Source organism: Coloeus monedula (genome assembly GCF_965178545.1).
Source record: "Coloeus monedula genome assembly, chromosome: 4".
In the NCBI taxonomy this organism is placed as follows: Eukaryota; Metazoa; Chordata; class Aves; order Passeriformes; family Corvidae; genus Coloeus; species Coloeus monedula.
The window spans coordinates 11,407,377-11,430,640 of record NC_138784.1 but is presented as its reverse complement, the minus strand read 5'-3'; the positions used below and the strand labels follow the sequence as shown (position 1 = coordinate 11,430,640).

At 37.2% G+C, this 23,264-nt stretch overlaps 1 protein-coding gene across 2 annotated transcripts in view; it reads right to left on the bottom strand.

The window, feature by feature from the left end:
- CCDC91 (coiled-coil domain containing 91) overlaps positions 1-23,264 on the bottom strand; it is a 117,260-nt gene that overhangs the window by 43,811 nt on the left and 50,185 nt on the right. For both annotated transcript variants that reach the window (XM_082279567.1, XM_082279566.1), the window contains exons 7-8: positions 19,950-20,027; positions 9,150-9,257 (exon numbers count right to left, since the gene is read on the bottom strand). In XM_082279567.1, the coding sequence (XP_082135693.1) occupies positions 9,150-9,257; positions 19,950-20,027 (186 nt within the window). The remainder of the gene's footprint in view (positions 1-9,149; positions 9,258-19,949; positions 20,028-23,264) is intronic.

Sequence of the window (23,264 nt, the reverse complement as noted above, 5' to 3'; positions counted from 1 at the left end):
AGTGTGGGACAAAAAGAAATCTCAGTGAAAGCTCCACTTTGGAGCACCAGGGAAGTTTTCACCCAGTGTACGTTTCCTGGGCTGCACATCCACACTGTGTGTGTTATCTATAAGGCACAGTAGAGAGTTGAACACTATGTAGAGATACTCACAGAGATCTAAAAAATCTTTACCTTAGGTTCAACAAATACTACAGCTCCTTAATGCATCACTTTAGCTGATTTCCATAGCCTAGCACTCTCAGACTTCTTTCCAACAAAGCTATAATTTACCTCCTTTTATTCCATTGACAGGGAGTATAGGGTTAAGGTACAAATTTCTGAGTTGTAAAAATTCTGAAGAGCAAGTTGTCTCATGACATGATGGCCCAGTGAGACATAGGAAAGAGATTTCCAAAAAAAATAGAAGAAAACCCCGAAACTTTTCTAAAAAGTGGTATTCCACAGTGGAGAGAAATACTAGTATTTCTACCCTACCCTCTGGAAAGTAGCATGAGAGGGTCAAGAAGGGTCTTGTGAAAATTAGCTTAAAACAAAAGACATTCAAAAATAGGTTATAATGTTTTCCTCCCTGCAAGAAGTTCTCTAGGCAATGGTTCCAAATGAAAATTGTTTGATGTAGATTCAAATATAAATACAGAGGTCCTGTGGTTTTTCTTGATTCCTGTAAAAAAGAAATCAAAAAAATCTTCCTTTTTTTCCTGGAATGTGAGTCAGAGAAGACATTGTAAACAGATTTAATCACAATAGCAACTAGTCAGTCTTTTTTGTTATTTTTACATATTAAATTTATTTCTGAGGAATCATGAAATTTTTCTTTCAGGTAAGCATAATTTGAAGGATTACATAGAAAATATTACACTAACTTATGGGGTGAATGAAATAATGCATGAGATGAGCTGCTTTACAGCTAAAGTGCTGCATTAAAGCTATTAATAACTATTCTAATTTAGTGCAGTTGTAATTTCTTGCATATTCCTATTAATCTTAAACTCCAAATTTAAAGTAAAACAAAAAATTGGGTGTCTTGCATGAACTGAAATGCTTTTTAAAAAATACTTTCTTTCTGAGTCCTGTACTGTTTCATTTTAAAGGAAATGTGTACAGGATTTAATCCACAAATAAAAATGCAGTTCTTTTGCTACAGTAATTCATGTTTCTGCAGATTGGTTCCTTCTCAATATTGGGTAAATCATCATGCATGGATCACCAAATTCAGCAGGGAAAAATTCATTTTGTTAGCTGCTATTCTACCTTATTTAGCTGCTATTTTACCTTATGTAAAAGTAGTCAGTTAGATAATAAGTCAAAAATAAAACAGCAAAGAACATCACAGAACAACCAAAGTTAATATGAATATCCTAACACTAAACAGGAAAAAAAGGCCTTGCATTAATTAGAGTATCACTGCAACAGGTTATTGGTGTTTCCCTCTTCCACACCTTTCATCTGAGGAAACAATTGTCACACACTAAAGAAACAACACTTGGAAGCTTCTTTTAATGCCATCATTATCAAAACCAGTATATTGAGACATTCATGTCTAACTCACCCTCAGTGAATGGCCAGTTTTCCTTGGAACAAGTGTCTACTGAATTTTTTAATCTAATGAAAAGTGCATTGGAGTTAATTGTTTCATAGAAAAAACCACAGACATAATGTCATCTGCAGTATTGGGGCTTTTGTGTACATTCAAAATATATGGACACAGAACCACCCTCCTCCCTCAAGCCTTGGGGAAAAATTATCTTCAGGCACATTTAGTAAACGTTTCAGCACTTCATTCATCAGCATGGGACATAAACCGCTGGATGGGGCTTTTTAAGAACTCAACACTTCAAATCTGTTCATCTATTTTAAAAGAAATCTTCTTAACTCACAAAGTTCTACTTTTATTTTTGTCTCTCATGAAGGGATCTAACAGTAGGAAGAAATAACACAGGTCATGGGAAACATTATTATCTATGTGAGAGGAAGGTGACGTAACAAAAATACATCATGATTTTGTAATGTTATCAAAATATTCCCATTTCTACATCCTATTCAAAATATTATCCTGAGGAAAAAGGCGACCTTATTAAAATACTAGTAACAGTTTTCTGCTTCTCTAAAAAAGGCTGGCTACATTCAACAGCATTTTCTTTTATACTGCACCTTTTCTTCACCACTGCTAAGCTATGCCTAAGTCAAATGACAAGATCTGGTAACTGTAACTGGTTTCTTACTGTCCTCACTATCTGTGGCATCTCAGTGTTTGGCAGTGCAAGGTGGAAAATCTGTGTGAAGAATTCCAACATCTGGTACATATTTCCACTTCCTCAAATTATAACTTATTACTGCATGGTTGAACTGTATCTTTTTGCCAGTTTGAGGTCCAAGTGTCTAACAAAGCAGCAAAGCTTTTCTAAGAGACAGCTTGGGAATCAGAAAAACATTATTACATGAGAAAAGCTAAAACAATGTAAACATAAAGAAAAATTGTAATAGCGGTAATAAAATAACTAGGGATATGCTTAAACACAGGGTTCCAGTCAGCAGCATACAGTGAGTGCACAATCTGTATCATGTGAGGCACATCAGAGGCTGAAATTAAGGTTAAAACATTTTGCTGCATAAGTACTTCATTGTTTTTATAAATAAAGTAAGAAGCTATAGAAAGTAATCTAATAATGAAAATACTTTTCTTGGAAAGCGTACAGAGCAATGGAGACCATTAAAAACGTGACACACTTTGAGCTCCTGGGGAAACAGAGATAACCAACTTTATAAAAATATGAAAATAATAAAAAAGCATCAATCATTTCTTCTACTTTGTGATCTAATTACTGGCCATATGAGTTCTCCACAAATTGCTCAATTTATCAGGAGGAAATAAAGGAAATGAACTCCTAAAATATGAGCAATGTAAACAGCAAAATATTCAATAATGGAAGACAACAAAACAGAACAAACCCAAATTTTTTTTCAACTACAGCTGATGGGAAAATAATTGAGGAGAAAAATCCTTCTATATTACTTACCTGTTCAGAGTATTGACAAGAGTTGATAGTACAAATTCCTAAGAAGTAACGAAGGTTTGAAGATAACAAGTTATATAAGCAAAAGAGAGGGAAAAAAAAATCACTCTAAAGAGCTACTTTCAAGTGCCACTTGACAAATCCAAGGAAGCAAATGTAATTTCCAAAGAAGATTTTTGATGGAGACACTAGAAGAATCCTGGCTGAATTAACAGTGCAAAGAGACTGTAAAATCAACTTCCAGCTAGCATGTGAGAGTGGGCATATTGAAATCAGCTTAGAAAACTCTGGTAAGGGTTTATATTTTAAAAAAGCCCACCAAACAGTTATGCTTGTTTTCAGAATTTTTCATGGAACCACAGAATGGGTCAGCTTGGAAAGGACCACAGTGGGTCATCTGGTCTCACTTCCCTGCTCAAGCAGGATAAATCCTGAAAAATTTTTATTAATTTAGGAAAAACTTGCAAACAAACAAACAAAAAGCCATCCCAGCACAGTAAAAGCTGATTCTTGCTCTTTTAATTTTGATTCTCTCTATATACACAGAAACCAAAGAGGTATCAGGAATTCACAAATAAATTTCTCAAATTTGACACAGGATTTTAATCAATCCCTGTTTTTTTGCCTCTTTACATAATGAGGAACTACCAGAGAATAAGGAAGTTCTAAGAAAGTGTAACTTCACTCTTGGCAGACCTGAAAAGACACAACTAGATGAATTATGTGAAGGTGAATTACATGAAAATGTAACAGGAATGACTGATTGGAAGTGCTTGGTTTTGAAGGGAAGGAATAAACAAATATTTCTACAGCAGCAAAGACAAGATTTCTGGGAACTGAGAGGAAATGCCCGAAGATGGGGACATGGTAAGAACGCTAAATAATTTCCAAATCTATCATAGTTGGAATTAATGAACCAGAAAGGTTATGCCCACCACAGAGTTCGTATTTTCAGTCTGCAAGTCTTCAGGATTAGTACTCTCACTGCAAAAATTGGCCAATGTCTCCTAAAAATGCAAATATTCACAAGACTCTCAGAATCTAGTTTGCATATGGCCCCTTCAAGATCAGGCATTAAATATATTTCACAATTACTACCATAAGATGCAAAAAACACAGAGCCTCTTTTGTTTACAAGAGGAGGAAAACATAATCAAAGTTCAGAAAATAAGCATTATTAGAGAAACATGAGGCACATTCTGAGTAGATATAAAAGCAACTATTTGAAATCACAGAAAATTGTATCTCCTATGAAACTAAGTTGCTTAATGAAATAAACATTTTCCCTGGCATACAAACAATCACTTGCTGTAAAAGTACTTCTTATATTTGACATTCTAGGAGTTGTCGGGAGACATACTGGCACTTCTCACAAAAGGTTATGCAAAACCCATCAAAATGAATCATCCAAATACTAGAGAAGATAAGATACCTATCCCATTCCAGCAGCTCATGTCTATTGTCACACCAGTTTTCTGCTTGCCCACAGACTGGTCTTGAAAGCATCATAAACTTTAAAAGATGAGTTCCAGCCCATGGAACTTTTATTCTGATTGACCTGTCAGCAAATTGTTTTCACACTGAAGATAAACCAGTACTTCTCTGAGTGAGTCTCAGAGAGACAAAAGATTTCATGCAACAGATTTTGAACTACTATTTATCATACAAATGACAGCCAACATCATGACAGAGTGGAAAAAGCATTAAAGACATGGGGGTAGCTCTACTTATCTTAAATGTTCTTGTATCTACAAATGTGAGACAAGTTTCACACACATAAAATCATCATGAAAAATACCGACAGGAAAGTGTCCAAGGGAAGCATTTAATGGAGCCCTTGAGTTCTTTCCTTTTTGTATGACACCTCCAATACTGTTCTGTCTCAGCAATTACACTCCTTTGGCTTCTTAAACATGGAAAAAGAAAAATCATCACACAAAATACATGCATGCTCTATATTCCATACAAAGGAAAACTGTAGGCCACATGTCCTTAAGTGCTAACTAAGAAGAGGAAACAAAGCCCAGCACAGGAAAGGAATATGTCTGCAACTGAACTGTGGAGTTAAATATTTCTAGTCTTCGTCTTTCCTCATTCTTCCTTTATATGAATCAAAATGGGAAATGTGAGACTAACATAATGAAGGATCACAGTAAAATGTATCCCCCTTAACTATATTCAAGCATGAAAACACTGCACAGAATGTCCAGTTGTATCTCTGACTGATAGTGAAACATCAGAAGACAGAGAAAAACAGGAAACAGTGATCCAAGTAATCACTTATGTAAATGTGTGCTCTGAGCCTCACTTCATACATACTTTAATCCCCCACCATCCAAGAATGCCTGCTTCACACTGCTTACAAACAGTGAGGAAGGAGAACATCAAGGTAAGGAAAGAAAGGTGCAGGATAAATAAAGGGAAAATAATTTCTGCTGTACGTATTTAAGATTTTATTTTACCTTAATATGCATATCATTGACTGTTTTATAAAGAATTAAAGAATGTACTTCGCTATTGACACATTTTTAACATCATCTGCTTTGATTGAATACTAAGAGTCTTAAAAAAAATTTTGTTCAAAAGTTTGCTGATCACATTTTTCAGCATGTGTTTTCACACAGCACATGAGTAAAACCACAGGATCACAGTTGGTGCTCATCTCCAGAAGGCAACATCAAAGGTTTTGTGTCACAGAAAAAGATGAGGATGAAATTTGTGATTTTCCAACTTGTAAAGAACTGATATGTGTTTTCAATTGGCATTTTCTGATATCCTCAAATTCTAGAAAAGTAAAACTGACATGCATAGCTTTCCTAAATGTTCAGCAGATGACATGACTGACTTCTGGCACAGAGGAAAAGAGTTCTCTTTGTCCTGTTCATTGATGGAGGACACCACGACTCTGGTGCCCCTGAATGTGCCACAAGAATGCCTGGTTTGCTTTTTGAAATGTTGACATCTTGGAATCACAGAATAGCCTGGGGTTGGAAGGGACCTCAAAGATCATCTGGTTCTACCTCCCTGCCATGGGCAGGGACACCTTCCACTATTCCAGGTTCCTCAGAGCCCCATCCAGCCTGGCCTTCAACACTTCCAGGGATGGGGCAGCCACAGCTTCTCTGGGCGACCTGTGCCAGGGCCTCCCCACCCTCACAGGGAACAATTTTTTCCCAATACCCAATCTAAACCTGCTCTCTGTCAGTGTGAAGCCATTGCCCCTTGTCCTGTCACTCCAGACCCTCGTCAAGAGTCTCTCTCCATCTTTTCCTGTGGGCTCCCTTCAGGCACTGGAAGGGACAACTGGGTCACTCCAGAGCCTTTTCCTCCCCAGGCTGAACAGTCCCAATTCTCTCAGCCTTTCCTCCCAGCAGAGCTGCTCCATCCCTCTCACCATCTCGGTGTCCCTGCCCTGGACTGGCTGCAGCAGCTCCCTGTCCTTCCTGTGCTGGGCCCCCAGGGCTGCAGGCAGCTCTGCAGGGAGGGTCTCCCCTGAGTAGAGGGGCAGAGGTGCAGAGGAGCAGAGGAGCAGAATCCCCCCTCCCCTGCTGCCCATGCTTCTTTGGATACAGAAGTGTATTTCCTTGGAAAAACCAGCAGCCCTAAAGGCTGGTCTCCTTGGAAGGAACCACTCCAGTGATCATCATCCAGGATGCTACCTACAGCGAGCCAGTCTGCTGACAAGCCTGACACATAATGATCAAATATCGACTGCAGGTATTTTTCCAGCAGGAAATTGGGATAGAACTGTGCAATGAGGTCTTTCACTTCTTCCCCCATCCTGGAAAACACAGCCTTGTACACTGAATGTTATCAGCACGATAGCACCCCTCTAGACAGGATTTTAACCTGCATCTCCACCTGATAAAATTAAGCTTCAAAATCATAAACTTCAATAAACTTTAACACTAGGTTAAAGAGAAACAGAGAAAAAGAGCCTTTCCTCCTTCTCAAAGACACTTTTGGGAGGGAGGGGCATGGGAATTTAGGGGGGAAACGGGAGTAAGAGAAAGCATGAGAAAGGAGTTATCATGAGATAATCTTGACTGTGTGGAACTGGAAATAAAACAGCAGAAAATTTAAAAGGAATGGAAAGAGAGGACAAAAAACTATGTGGGTTGACAGTTTTACATAGGTTTAAAACTTTGAAGGCAAAATACTGCTTGTAAGGCAAGAATATTAGAAGGGAACCAAAAAAAAGAAGCAATTTTTGTGCTGAGTGTATACTTGCACTGTGTGATTACTGCTGCACCAAAAAAATCCTTTACAGTGATACAAACACTCATAAATCTCCATGTAAAGGTGGCTATGCATATACAATCCCATAACACAAAATAGCAATCAAGTCCATGTATAAATATTAGCAGTAATTTCATCAATCTCAAGTGTTAGCACGTAAGAAAACCATTTGAAGAAACAGAAATGTGAAAACAGACACGAAAACATACATTTAAGAATAAATGTGTTCAAAAAGAATAAAAACATACTACCTATTTCTCAGATCTTTCAACAAAGTTTTATGAGTGAACAAAATCTGCTAGTATAAATCATATTTAATTAAACCTGACAGCTCAACCACAAGCACCCACAGTTGTCTATTTGATTAGGCTTCAAAATCCCAGTTTTATATTACAATTAGAGGTGAAAAACCTTGACTGCATGTAAGTGAACATTTGCATTTTTTGTGGGATCCAAAGGGGGGGTTAAATGCAGACATGATGTGAACTGGGCACAGTGTTTTGTTGTAACCAGTCTCCTTTGACCAAGAACAGTTCTTGGCATTGTTGGATTCTCCCCAGGCAAATCTGAACCTCTTGAACATGTTTCCACATTATTGTCCCATTTTGGGGGGTTTGATGCAAATCTAACTGATCACAGGTGCAACTTTTTCCTCAGCCTGTAAGAACACTCTCAAAAAATCTTCCTATGACACTTCTGTATGAAATGCACTCCTTTTTAACATTCAGAAAGTGATATCAAGTTAGCAAACGGTATGTTCATTTCAAAAACACAAACCAGTTTTTTAAAATTCATTTTTACTTGCTCTTAAGGCAGAGCTTTATAGCAAGCATTAAACAACTGCAATTCTGTGCAATAACCTCACTCATGATGCAATCAATTTCTCCACATTATTACATCTTCCCTTCATACTGTTTATACAGATACTTATATATTTAATACACATTTGCACTAGGTATTAATTGATATGGTCAGAAAACCCAAATGGTCATAAAACACTTCCGGAAATGGTGGAGTACTTCAAGGGGACCTCTGATGTATTTAGGTCTAATACACGCCACAAAAATTAAAAAAAAATACTATCCTTTGTATATTTTGCAGAATTGTTGCAAAAAGTACTTAAAAGGTAACATAGTGTAAACAACTCCAGGGGGCTATTAGCAAATTAACTTACTGGTTTTTAAACTTACATGCTCGTGGTCATTATTATTTTGATTCAAGAGCTGTACTTCAGTCCAACCAAGAATAAACCAGGTTAACACTGTTCAGATACTCATCAGTAATTGCTGTGATCTCAAATACTTGCTGTGCAGTGTGCTTTTACTCAGGCCATGCTAAATGAACAAATTTAGGCCACTAACATATATATATATATATATCTACATTTCTGGATATTATATAATTCCTCATAGCTTTTTATTTTCAGGTTAGATTTCTATGAAATAAAAATAGGTGTGGACAACACATGTTTTTGTCTACCATCTAAGAACCATCACAAAATTTGGACCAAAAATTCATGCAAATCCCACACAATCAAATCCTGCACTTAATTACATAAATTAAAAATAATTGAATGGTTTCTCCAAGACCACAGAAAATGGCAGCTGTTAAGAAGCAAGTATTAAAGTGCTCTGAGACTTCTTCTCAGTGTTACACTCTCCTTGAATCTGTTCTAAGCAGGCTCCAGTGTTATAGAACATTTTTGATCCCAGCAGATGAAGAGTCCTTATTTATTTAGCATTTTTAAATACTTGTGTTTAGTGGTATGCTGAGGAAACAAGGGGAAAGATGGATCATTTTCTTTGGGGATCATATATGTTAATATTTTTTTCAAACAGGAAAGAGTTGAAAGTAAAAGAAAATCATGGAAATTCTTGCATGTGCACATCCATACCTGGGCATCAAGGAGCTCTTCACATTTGCGAGAATGCTTTTCAATGGCTAATACATACTGCTTTTCAATAGCTGCTTCTTGCTGCTGAACTGTAGATTGTAGCAGTGCCTGCAAAAAGAAAGCACAAAATACTCAACAAAGATAGAACTGGGATGTTTATTGGTAATTTCAGATCCTCTAAGACTCGTCTATAACCAGAATGTGGAATGCTGTTATAAATTTGGAATGTGCAGCGATTAAAGTACCTTTCTATGTAACACTACCTTGTTTTCAGTCAGGACTAACACTTTTTGGATCTCAGATTTCTTATACAGTCTGCCTAAAAGACAGCAGCACACAGAAGATAGAGAGGGAGAGTATTTCTGTGAAATATACTCAGTTTAGTGGGACCACACAAGAAGAGGAGCATATGAAAGCTGCTGAAGAGAAAAAAAAAAAAAAAAAAAAAAAAGCCAGACATATTTCCCTGGCTGACAAAACTCCACATCCTCTCGGCACTGTGTAAGATCCCATGGGCCAAGCATGATCTTCACAACCACAAGTCAAGTAAAAGCAGATGGAAATTCTGAGTAACATAAAACATAAAAGAATGCCCCCCCAGGATGTTCACACTCGAAGGTGAAGCAGTGGAAGTCGAAGTGTGGAAAGTCAAAGTACCAAGGCAGTAACAAACAGGTGAGAGGAGTAGGAGCTGTGAGTGTGTGAACTCGTGCTTGTGCACATGCCTGAACTCACACATGCTTGGCTAAACCCTGCAGAGCCTCCAGCATCTGAATGCAGAAAGAGAAATAAAGAAGTTGAAGATGCGTGAAGAAACCAAATTACCATTTGAAGAATTACGCTCAGGTGTCCTTAAACATTTACTTGGCTCACGTGATTTAAGCCTTCTTCCCTGATAGTATAAAGTCTTTATGCCACTTTCCAAATATTCATCAGGGTATTTATACACAATTTACCAAACTATTCTTAACTAGTAATCAATATGCTGAAGTAGTCAAAATGACTGGGTAAGTTAAAACAGACATGACTTTTATAGAAAACAGACCTTTGGCCCAAATGCAGATAAAGAAAAAAATCCCATTGTTCAAACAATCTTTATTTTAGAGATGTATTTACTTCATGGAACATAACATACACATCAAATAAAATTTTGAATACTTTTAAAAAAACCTAAAAATGTATAAAAAAGATAAAATCTTCTGACAATTTTTGAATTACCTTTTCAAATTTTCCACTAACTATCCTCTTATGCCAAAATCGCTGTTCTTCAGTAATGCTATAGCACGGTAGCAGTTCTCAGCACAAGTTCAATGATTTTAAAAGGTTAAAAATTATGCTTAATCAAAGAGTAAGGATATGTTTACTGGTGTTGGCAGGGGATTTAGCAAACTGTAAGTTTACTTTCAAAAAAGCCAATTTATTTCTAACTAAATTAAAATCTTTCATTCATAGGAATTCAAGCAATCAGAAAAACTGAATTCTCAAAGAAGTGTAACCTCTGTACATGAATCTTTACACACTAAATCCTACTCTGCATAAATTAGAATTAGCCACATATCACTGGCAAAAATTAAGCCTGGACTTTGGTGTTTGGGTTCTTTTTTTTTGCCTAAACTATTGTGGCAAGAAATGTTTCATGTAACTGGCACAAAAGAAAATAAAATTATTCTGTTCTTAGGGAACACAGTAACAGAATGGTCATTAAGTTGCAATGGCAATTCTCAGGCCATTTCTTGCTCATGTCAAGGGCTGAGTCACCTTATGCACTTTGCTGTGCAAACTTTACTGGGAACTGTTAAAATCCTGTTAAATGGTATAAAGAACTTTCAGTTTTCAAGGAAATAATTATTATTCTTTGGATGGCATGTCAAGGCTGTTAAAGATTTAAAATTAATTTATTATTACTATTTTTCTTTTGAAAATACATAAAATTCCACAATCAGAAACAAAAGCCTTCCTTTTCTGTCATACACACAGAATAAATAGTTTAAATAGTTTAAAACACAGTTTAAATAGTACCACAGGGCTGATCCTACATTTGACTGTTCCACTAGTTGGCCAAGTAAGGAGAAAGAGAGAAAAATCTCCCTATGTAGCGCAGTACTACAGGTTTCCTGATGGGCAATACAGCACAGATGTGTGATACCCATCCAAAGCTTTGGCAAATATCAAGATAATCAACTACTCAAATTTAATAATTAAAAAAAAATTCATTTACCAATTAACTTACTTAATAAACTGAAACACATTTGGCTACTTGATGATAGGCATCTCTAATATAATAGTTACAACTACAATGACACTAAAAGTCTTTTGATTAATTGCTATTCTGGACAAATAGTCTTATCACTGCTGAAACACCACTTTCTTTCCTAATTAGTTAAGGAGGAATCATTAATTATGCTACTGGGCTGACATTCCATAAATCTATGGTCAGTGATCTAATACCAAAGTTGGTATTCTTGAAACAGTCTCTTTTTAATTGAATCATTTCAGGTAAGGTTACAGCAGAATGCAGCCTATGGTATCTATTGCATGAAGTCAAGGGTAGGATTTCAATATAAGCGCCCTTGTTAATTAATTTTTCCTTCTATATATTGTGCAATGAACTTCCTTAACACTGGGTGGGAAAGGCCATCAAAGAATCACAGAATCATAGGATGTTAAGGGTTGGAAGGGACCTTAAAGATCATGTAGTTCCAACTCCCTGCTATGGGCAGGGACACCTTTATTACGATCCGGTTTAAACCCAGAAAAGCAAAGCAAGCTAAGTCTCTGAGCATAAACTGGAAAGAATTTAGAAGGTTCAAAATATTCCCAGAAATGACATTAAAACCAAACGAGATTAAATGTTGATTCCAAAAAATGGATGTATTTTATTTAATAGTAAAAGAGGCAAAGAGAAGGGAAGAGAAAAGAAAGAGAGAAAGAAAAAGAAGTGTGCGTGGGGGGTGGGGGGACAGGGAGAGGTGACAGGGGTTAGGTGGAAGCAAATCACCCGTCTGAGGGTCCCAATGACGTCTCCTTGCTCCCCTCCATCTGCTCTGCTGCTGGTGAGGGTCCCCTGTCGCTGCCGTGGCCACGCTGCCACCCCCCAAAGAGGGCAGAATTCTGTGGATTAATACACACTTCGGGCCAGGTGGGAATGCCCACGTGCCTCTCTTGCAGGGGCTGGCTTGGCACTGTCCCTTGCAACACTGAGGGGCTGTTGCATCATCTCAGGGGCTCTGCTGCAGGGTCTGGGGACCCCTTTGGGGGGGGCCCCTGTGATGGGCCATGTCACCCCTTGTCTGTGGATAAGCTTCCTCCCCCCTGGTGAGGACCCCTCAGTTGGGCTCCTGGGCACAGTTGGAGGATGGGCAGTCACTGCACCTCTGACCAGAGGCGTTTCCAACACACCCCCAAAGCCTCTCCTCCCCCCTGCCCTTTGGTGCAGGGTCTGTGCGAGCCTGGCAGCTGATAGCCCTGGGGCTGTGGTCCTCATCTTGGAGGTGTTAGGCCTGTGCTCAGTGAATGTCCTCAGCCCTGAGCTGTTACTTTATCTTCTCTTCATCAGCGAGCAGTGTCAGGCCTCAGTCAGGGTGTGGTAGTCTTCTCTGCAGCTTTTGTAATACAGTTTTAAAAGTCCTTTAAGAAAATGTTTAAGTCATAGACTATAATTTTTCAGTCTCTGACAACCTTCCACTAGACCACGTTGCCTAGAGACCCATCCAAACTGGCTTCTCCCCCACTTTCTGATCTTTCTACTAACCCCAAAAAGAGAATTGATCCTGATTTTCCATCAATAACCAAAACCTCGTGATAGCTTCTGACAGAAACAGAGACTGAAACCCAGAGTCTTCATTTTAGTTTCATATATGATGGGTTACACATTTAAATGACTGTACAAAACATTCTTAAATTAAGCTAGGTAAACGAAGTAAATTAGTCTGGACCCCTGTTTGAGCTCAGATAAAAAACTAACCTTAGCTTTAAGTTTCATACATTAGAATAATTTTAGAAGACCTTGAACTGAAATTAAATGCAAACATCATAATAAGATCCATTATCACCCTGGATGGTTCTTAAGGGAATACACATCTATTACATGTTTTAGCACAGGTCAGAAAATTTGGTCCTGGAATTGACAGCACACTCCCTGTGTGGTGGGTACCCTGGAGAACGGCATTCCTGAACACAGACCAGGGAGTGAAAAACTGCACAGTGCCCAATATGAGAAGAAAAGCTTAAAACCACAAATGATCACAACACTTCATCCTGTATTTCTACAGTATGTTGTATGTATTGAGTACTAGATTATCTCTAAAATTTATCCTCATACTTAAGAATGCAAAAGTGCAATAACTATGGTTTTACCAAAAGTGTAACACAGATACCCCAGGCTATTTTTAATACCAACTTACTTGCACAGGCCTAGTGCATAATGTCTTCATTCTACTGGCAATACAAACCACAGCTACTTGCCCAGACAGAATTTATTGTATGGCCAGAAGCTAGAATTTATGAGAATCCCTCTTGAATGAAACAGCCAAAATACAGACTGATACCCCCAATTCTTCCCGAATTCCCTAGGAGTAACAAATTGCCAAACCCTTTCTTTCAAATGCCTCTTTTTATTGTAGGAAAATGCTAGTCAGAATAAAGCCAAGAAGAAAAACAAAGCAGAGGTCATTATCCCCTCCTATCTCTTCTGAAAAAATAGTATAAAAGTAGTTCTGACCCATACAAAACATAGGTTTCCCAGATGCATAGCACTATTTGAAAATATTAAACCTACTCGTATGTAACACCAGTATGAAATATAAATCATGGTGTACACGTTGCTGGATTATGTTTTAGAATGTTACTTAAAAGCACTGCATCAAAAGCCTTGGTCAATCCAAAAGAATACTCTGCTCAAGCATCATTGGCTTAAGTAGCTAAATAGAAGCCAGTACATCAAACATCTTCTTTAGTTCAAAATTGCTGAGTCAGGATGACCAAAACAAGTGATCTTTAAAAATCAAAGTTACTAAGGAGAAGTTACCACACTGCTTCAGACATGAGAACTGTATTAAATACAGCAACAGTACTTCCAAATTTTTATGCTTTATAACATTAGACAATGATTCATCTAATTCAGCATCCTGTCTCCACAATTTAGTTACTTTCTACTACTTAATTTAAGGGTGAAATGCAATTAACCAATTGCTGAATGATAGAGCAGAGGACACAATGGAAATTCTTTCCTGACCCACAGAGAAGACACATTAACTCAATGAAATGTAGTATTTGACTAGTCGTGTTATAATTCAGCTATTAGCTAAGACAGAGACGATACAAATAAAACTATTTAAAAGTTTTCAAAAAATGTCTTTTTCAAAAGAATTCAACTTATCCACTTCAGCCCAAGATACCCCACTTTTTCATGATCGAGCTATTTCCAGGTGAGCCTGCCTTTAAGTGAAAATGGAACGTGTCCATTTAGGTGCTACGGAATAAGGGGGGGGGGGGTTTAAATATAACAAAAGGGTAATGTGGTTTTTGGAAAGTGATGTAAACATTTTAGTTTCATTTTCAGCTGCTTGTGGTTGAAACTGTGCCGATCCATACCAGCAAGGATCAACAACTTACAGCTTGAGTACTATGCTAGGTTTATCTAGATAGCTCAATTTTACTGGTATGTGAGTGCAAAGGATTTATTTTCCACAAAACCCTGTTCTAACAGACTCCTGCCAGAAGCAAACTGCAAACTCGCTCTTAATCTTCTATTAACCTTTCTATTTTTATATTATTTAACACCATATTTATTATTCTATAGCCAGAAGCACATACACAATTCATCCTCACTAATATGGGAGGGAAGAGATTCCTTGCAATTTTTATAATTGCTTTCAAAATTTAAAGATCTCTTAATCAATGACAAAATATTTTTGATTGCCAGATCTCTGGAAGTACGAGACTCAACTGCACCTTGCTTTTACGGGAATTCTGTAGAGAGACTTCCATAGTAGCATCACTGCTGTACATGAATACTCTTATAGTGTAAAATCCCAAGGAATCTCTCCTTTTTCAGCCATCAGCTCTCCATGAGAAAAAACAATGCTGTTTTATATTCAAGGCTCACTTGAATTCTACTGTGACTTGCACATGAACAAGCATAGAAGTTGGAAGTGAAATACAAGCCCTTGCAACAACTTTTGGACTTGTCCTTTTATTCATGTGTCAGGCCTTTCTGAGCCAGGATGTCAACTTGGAAACTCAATAAGCTAAGCCGATGTTTTAAAGAGCTGAGAACTGGCCACATTTCAGAGCTTTCCCTCACTAGGGATAAACTATATCTAAAAAAAGATATCCTGATTCTAGATTAACTTCTTTTGTAATGAAATCCTCTAAAATTTCCTTTGTTTATTAGAGGGTAACCTTTCCGTACATAGGTATATTATTGACACAAATATTTTTGAAAGAAAATCTGATGGCCCCCACATATTCCATGCTTTGAAAATCTCTCTGTTCTAACATTCTGATGAAAACATCCCACCGCCTAACACTGAAAACTGATGGACAAAACTCTTACTGCAGCAAGGGCTGGGAAGAACTTTGCACTTTGAAGTTAATTTCTATGAAGGGAACACACATCTGATTCATGCAGGCTGTCTTTTAGAAGACTATTAATTGCATAAAATAATCTAAGGAAATAAAACCCGTCAAATAAATACACCTGCCTGTAACCTCATATTCTTTAAAGCTTACATTAGAGGATATTTTATATGATGAGAAATAAAACAGATTAAAACTATTAACTCATCTATTTACAGAACTGTGACAATTTCAGAACAAAAGCTTGACTAAACAAGCATGGAGAAATTCTTATGTTGCTTGTGGTAAATATCTTAAGATGTGATGTGATCCCACAAGCATAACTTCCAAGATCTACATTTACTTTTCTTTACCATGGTTAATTACCAGGGATAAAAGTTTAAAACAACAATGACATGAAATTAAACAAAAGTAGGTAAACATGAGAAGGGGAAACTTGGCCTACACAGAACACTGAGTTAATTTTTAATTTGCTTTCTGTGGTTTTTAATACAAATTTTGTGACTGTGTTCTGGATGGTTTATTTGTTGAAAGGAAGATTAGAATGTGAGATGCTTAAAAATGGCCAAGGCTTTTGAGGGCTTGTGCTACAAAGCATCTAATGGTCTCTATTAATGGATTTCCCAACACATTTGACAAGTGAACATTCCAAAGACAACTGAAATTAATTCTAAGGGCTTTGGTATATCCAGGTCCTTGAAAATAGGTCTTTCAATATTTGACTTGTTATGTAAGCTGCATTTTCAGCACTGCTGCCATAGTAAGAAGGACCAGTCAGCAAGGTAGGAACTGAGGGGGTTTGTCCTCAAACTTGAGTACCCTGTCTGCCCAGGGACACCATACTCGTGAAAGATCCATGTGGAGAAATACTGTCCCTTTTACAACAAATAACCACCCAAAATACAGGAAAGGGACTAGAAGGAAGCGTAACCCATTTGGAAGTACAGGAAGATACATCAACAACAACAGAGGTCTGCTGCAGTACATCTGCAAGGAGTGGAATTAGCTCTGAATGGAAGAAAACTGTGATTTTCTGGTTACCAACTTGGCAACCTTGAACACAGAAGCCAAAAAATGGCAACTCTCCTTCCCTTTGTAAACCAAAAGGAAGGCACATTCACTGATCTACCAGCAATAACACTTATCTGTGCCAGGAGTACAGAAAAAACAAGTCAGCCAAAATTTTTCCACTGTTGTTCCACTCAAGGTTTCAATACCTAAGTTACAGGATTTGGGGTTTGAGGCATTCTGGGGATTATTTCCTAGGGCTAAGGATGACCTGTTCATAGTTTTACAAGCTATCCTTAAACAACCAATGTTGGGCATTATACTAAGTTGTGCTACAGCTCTGCAGAAGCAGCCCCACGAAATTATAATTGACTGGTATCAGAGAGGATTAGTCAGAATTCCAACACTCCTGACTGCAACAGAACCTAATTAGGGCCTGAGCAATCCCTTGACTGGAATAACCTGCATCAGTTCACTTTATTAAACCCCAAGGAATGCAAAATAAGTCTGTTTTCATCGCAAATAAGATTTTCCTTCCCATGCCTTTTAAACCACTCATGGCCTTGTTTAGGTGAATTTCCACACTCAAGGTAATTTGGGGATTAATTACATAGTACTTACAAAAATCTACTGAAAATGGAAATTACTGCTGCATATAAATGATATGTATTAGTGTAACACAGTCTTAAATCCTAAAGAAGATATATTTCAGCACAAAAACTAAGTCTGGCTCATCATAAGTAAATTAAAAGAGTTAATGAATCTCACGATTCTGTCTTTCACTAAAAGGACTAATCAGATTTACTTTACAATCCTAAACAAATGCTACATGTAGGAACCCTTATTTGGTTATCTAACTGCCAATGTATCTGAAAAATACAATAAATTCCTAAGGATGTGAGCAGTTTAAAAGCCCCCAGAATGTAAGGTATTACTTTTATAACTACAAAACCACATTTGACTCATTTACTTAAGAAAAAACAAATCTTAGCCCTGTTCCATATTGAAATACTAACAATGAATTAACATTTTAAAAGACTCTGTGGGATTATTTTCTCAAACAAAACTACAGAACAGTTTTTGCCTTCACTGAATTCCCTGATGATTCAGTGTTACTTTTTTATTTAAAGTACATGGCAAAGGGTTACTAGAAAGGTATTAAAGTATAAACAACCAACCAAAAAAATGCTAGGCTTTTTTTAAACCCAGCAATATTTTTTGATTTTTCTTGCTACCCTGATGAATAAGTCACCTCATGTTTGCAGAAAAGGTTGATTGCAGTAATTTACTTAGAGGTTGGCATATCTGACATTATTTCTCATCAGAGTGTTCAACTAACCACATGAGGCAACAGGAAGGCTTATATGAGGTATATTCATATCATGGTTCCCTGGTATTAAAGAGTGACTTTATGCAACTTGAATATAAACATTCTATGAGAAATAATACACTAAATATAAACACTGTTTAGAAACACAGGATTCAATTAACTCCCTAATCTTTTGTGCCAAATCACTGAAACTGATAAACATAAATCTTATTTTCCAGATGGCATATCAGATCTACCCAGCTGCTGCTGACTGGTAAAACAGCTTTCAAAAATGATTATGACACATAAATATATCCCTTTACCCAACTACACATGAATAAATTATTCCTTTAAAGGGCCAATAGGACCTGTGCAGAGCTCTCCTTTAGCTCAGACAAACTTAAATGGTGAAAAACTTAAATTTAAATGGTGAAAAATCATACCTAGAAAACATTCAAAACTTTCATTCAATACTGTAAAATTGTTGCATTTGACAATTTGCTTGTATTTTCAAAAATACAAAGAAAGAAATGTAAGTTCAGCAATTACCAAAACCTCACAAGCTTTTTCAAAATATAAGTTCACACAGAGCAGCCAGATATTTTACACATATCTAGAACAAAATAGAAATGAAAAATGCTGCTATTGAAGATGTTGAGTGGCCCATTCAAAGGCACACACTCCAAAGAACACTCCCATTTGAGAACTTCTATGGCAAAGGGGTCCTCAAAGAAGTAAGGGAAGAGAAGCACAATAATTCTCCCCCAGAAGTGAAATGAGGGGGTCATGGAGAAGTGGGACACCACCAGTGGCCATGTTTCAGTTTTCTCAGGAATGGAAACTTTTGAAACTTTTTTCTGGATAGGCTCCCTTCAGATGAAATTAATAAAATTCATATTGATGGAGACAGGCATATTTCTACAGAGAGCCAGTTTCAATATTAGCTAGAACACTACTAACAGTTGTTAGGAAAATTATTAAAAGGCTTTTGTATTATCATAGAATCATTAAGGTTGGAAAAGACCTCTAAAATCATCGAGTCCAACCCCTAACCCAGCACTTCCAAGCCCACCATTAAATCTTCCTGCCCTCCATGCCAGATCATACTTTGTTTACGAATTACTGCTACCAAACAGTTAAAATTTTAAATTCCCCTTCACTAACTACATGGTCAGATTTGTGTCCAGTTTGCAGATGCCTACCAGGTCTTAAGTTTCCCTTTTCATTTTCAAAACCAGCCTTCATTTACATTTCCCATTATCAGTTTTCCTCCTGCCAGATCTGTTTTAAGCCTACTTAGAATTCTTAGCTTTACCTGCTCCTCCTAACCTGATTCAGTTTTTGTCCTTTGTGCATTTCTTACTCAATAGTTTCCATAACAGAACAAAAGACACAGATTTATGCTCCATGGTAACATCCAGTTCTTTCATCTTACAAGCAGACAGGAACTAAAGCAGCATAGAAGAAGAACTACAGATTCAGCTTTATTTCATCCATAACTCCCTCCCTTAGTGTCGATAAAAACCTGCTGAACTGGTCTGTGATGCTGCTTTCCTGCAAGTGCAGCTCTGGAGACTGAAGAGGTCCAAAACGTGGATTTGTGATAAACAATCCAACCCAAAGTTTACCACAACTGACTGAGAATTTTGGGTTTCTTCTGGTTTTAAGTTTCCTTACTGAAAATGGCTAACCAACTTTATCTGAAGTTTTCCAAAGTGCAGGCTGGGAAAACATGTCATGCAAAATTTCAGACCAAACAATCTAAATTGAAAACAGAAAAGACAGTGAGAGAGGTCGAGCAATCAGCACAAGCAGTACTAATAATTGTGCACTGCAGGCAGTCATCCTATTCACTATTACAATAACACCATTTGGAAATTTTGTTAGCTTGGCAACTCAATTACCTTGAATTCTTCAACAATAATAGTTAAGGCTTCATGTCCAGCTTTTCTCATGTCTTCTAATTCCTGCTTATGCTTTTCCTGTACAAAAATATGGAAAAGATTATATACAACATTAGCACCCGACATAACACAGTTTTAATTAGGAGAATAAATACCAATTATTCTCCTCAGTTTTGGTGTCTTTCATGAAGAAATGTACACAGCTTGATCCTTTAGATATCATATATATATATATATATATATAGGTATATATATGCTAAATTCAAGTAGGTCCCAGTATTAAACTTATTTTTATTTCTTAATTTTACTTTATAGACCCCAGATGATTCTAAATGGTTCTCCAAATTTTGTTTTTAGAACTTTCTTTGTTTCTTGGTATACCTGTGGATGGCAGGACTTCCAAATCACCCTCTTAGTGAATATTATTTACTGCCTCTACCAATGAGAATGTTGAGATGAAGTAGTATCAGATTCCATTTCCTCAGAAATGCACACCTTTCTCCTACTTATTATGTAGCTCCTCTTTTATCTTTTGTTTTATTCTAAAGATTCCCAGGAAAGTCTTCTTGCAAAAGAAATCCTGAATATATTTTTCAAACAAAGCTGCATCGTTGGCTTTTTATTTTCTGCACAGTTATTATGTAAAAGGAACCTGGACAGAAACATTCTGGCATTTTTTCCTTTATCTAACAGTTTGCTACGTCTGCAATGTGAACACCTTGCTGGATTCTCATCAGCATTTCCCGCTATCAATGAGCAGCACCACTTCTTCCAATCACCACTTAGTAAGAAGATGAAAAACATCCCCTCCCGCCTTATTCTTTGCTTCAGGGTCTGTTCTGGTACCAGTGCATATGGCAGGACATAGTTGCTTTAAATCACAGTGGATTTAAATCATTTTTGGATTTTCTTTGTGCAGAAAGCAGAAATGCATTAATCACAAAAGTTACCAGGCAGTGATCATAGGACAAAACCATACACAACTTACACTGTATAATTTTTGCTTTTGGGGTCAAAAAAGAGTTGAATTTAATTAATACAATTCTATGTTTCCTAAGACCTGTGTGTTTGGAATAAGCAAAACCTAGTGTCTAACAAAGCATATTCAATTCTGTTGTGTAACAACATGTAACACCGTTAAAATTAATTAATCAGTCTGTGACTATATTTACCTAGAGGTTTCTGCTCTGTCATTTGATTCTCTTCTCCTGAAAGGGTCATCTTAGCAAAAAGTGGGAAACTACAGCTACACAATCCTTGTATCCCTGGCCCAAATACAATGAGACATTCAGATTTTCTTTAATAAAACTGTGGGCTTTTGTGAAACCCTGCAAAAACAACTGCTAAGTAGCAGAAGAACTGAAGATGGAAATATTTTGATGTGTAAATAAACTACTACATCAGACAACAATACACAACGTGGGTACATCAGTTTAATCCCACTGTGGTGCAACCATGTATCACTGACATCACAAATAATTCAAACTCTGATATTGTACAGGTTAAAAAACCCCAGTTCTTTTGACTGAGGAAGTAAGAAATCCCATTCTGGTAGAAAGCACAGTGCCTCTCACTCGCATTACCAGGCAAAGCAAAACACAGAGCAAAAAATGCACTTTGTCCCCTTACAATAAATTCCTCAAGTTTTTCAGAACCAGTGACTTGTTGAAGGTCATGTCCTAATTGTGAACTGGTAACACAAGATGAATCATTGACACCAAGGCATTCCTGTAACACCAGTTAGGAGTCTTTTATTCCTGTAGAAAATGTTCGAGGCAGTTATATGAATTGCTGCTGACTGCCTATCTTCTGTAAGGCTGTGGTACCTTCAGAGGCAGCTGCAAGTCTGAACCAGAAAGTAATGCACTCTCTTCCCTCCTCATTTCTGTACTCATGCAAGAAGGGAAACTATAGTTCCCTGCAGGTAACTGAAGCAGAAGACAAATTTCAAATTATGCAGCTTTGCTTTACACAATTACATCATTAAAACTCTTCATACTGGACTCCATTGCATTGAGATTTTCGTCTCTGTAAAATCAACTCTTCTCTCTTTCAGAGCATCATTCAAAAAAATTATAGGTAACATCTAGCACTTAAGTTCTTATTTGAAGACATACATATTTCCTTCAATTCACCCAAGCACAGAGAAAAAATAGTGATACTCAATGCAACAGAACTAAATCAATGAGAAATTGAGGTAAATATGATGAGAACCAGTCCATAATGGCTAATTAATATACACACTAGAGTGTGCTATTGTGTATAAAATACAGATCGGTCACTATTTCTGTTCATGTGAAATAAGAATGTGAGCTCTACAGAACTAAGACACAGGAGCATCTCCAGGTCTCTAACAAGGCAAACATTTTCACTATAGTCCTATCATCAACATCCTAGTGAAAGATACAGCTATGAACCTAAAGATAAGGACAAATATAGGGAGGAGAGAAAGATTTCAGATTTCCCAAGATAACCAAAACCCCCACATTACACACAGCCTTAAGCTCACCACAGGAACCAAGGAGACACTGTGATTTATTTCATACAAGTAAATATCATTTGTACCTGGAGCATAACAATGGAAGGTGAATAATGAAGTGAGGTAGCAAACAAACTTTCACAAGCAACTGCCTAACATCGTGGTGGTGAGGACATTTCCTGCTGAGTTAGAACCGAGTTGAGCCAGAGTTGAGTGAGTGTGAACAGACCAGCCTGCTGGGAGTATTATGACTGATTAAATGTGAAAAACTATGCAAAGGAAATAATAGGGAAGAGCCTGAACATGCTCCAAACCGAAACATAACTACAGTTCCCATACCACTCTCCGAGCATTTGCAGTGTATAACAGGGATCTCTACCCTGTCACATTAAGACATTAATATTTTGTGAAGAACAATTATAATTTGTATCTGCTCTTTTTTTCCCTACAGGGAAAAGTCTCTGCATACAGAGACTCTCCACTGAAGAGGACATTAAACAATAAAAAGAAGTGCTGAAGCTAACATGTTGTTAGTATGTAAATAGCACCTACAAATGGCTCAGAAAGCCTTCTCTGGTTGCCTTGAAATTTTTAAAATATTACACAGACATTTACTTCTTTGGGATAAAGCTACAAATGTGCCAGGGCAACTTATGTCCTGGATGCTTTCCTACTTCCCCACATGATCTAAAGGGTGGGACATGATAGCAAGAGGAAGCAAGGAAGAAGGAGCGAACAGGAGAACAATTCCAGGGAAGCTGAGAAGAGAACACTTCCATTAAACAACATAGTAAGCATGAAAGGAATTCTGAGCTTCATTAGGATATTTTCATGTC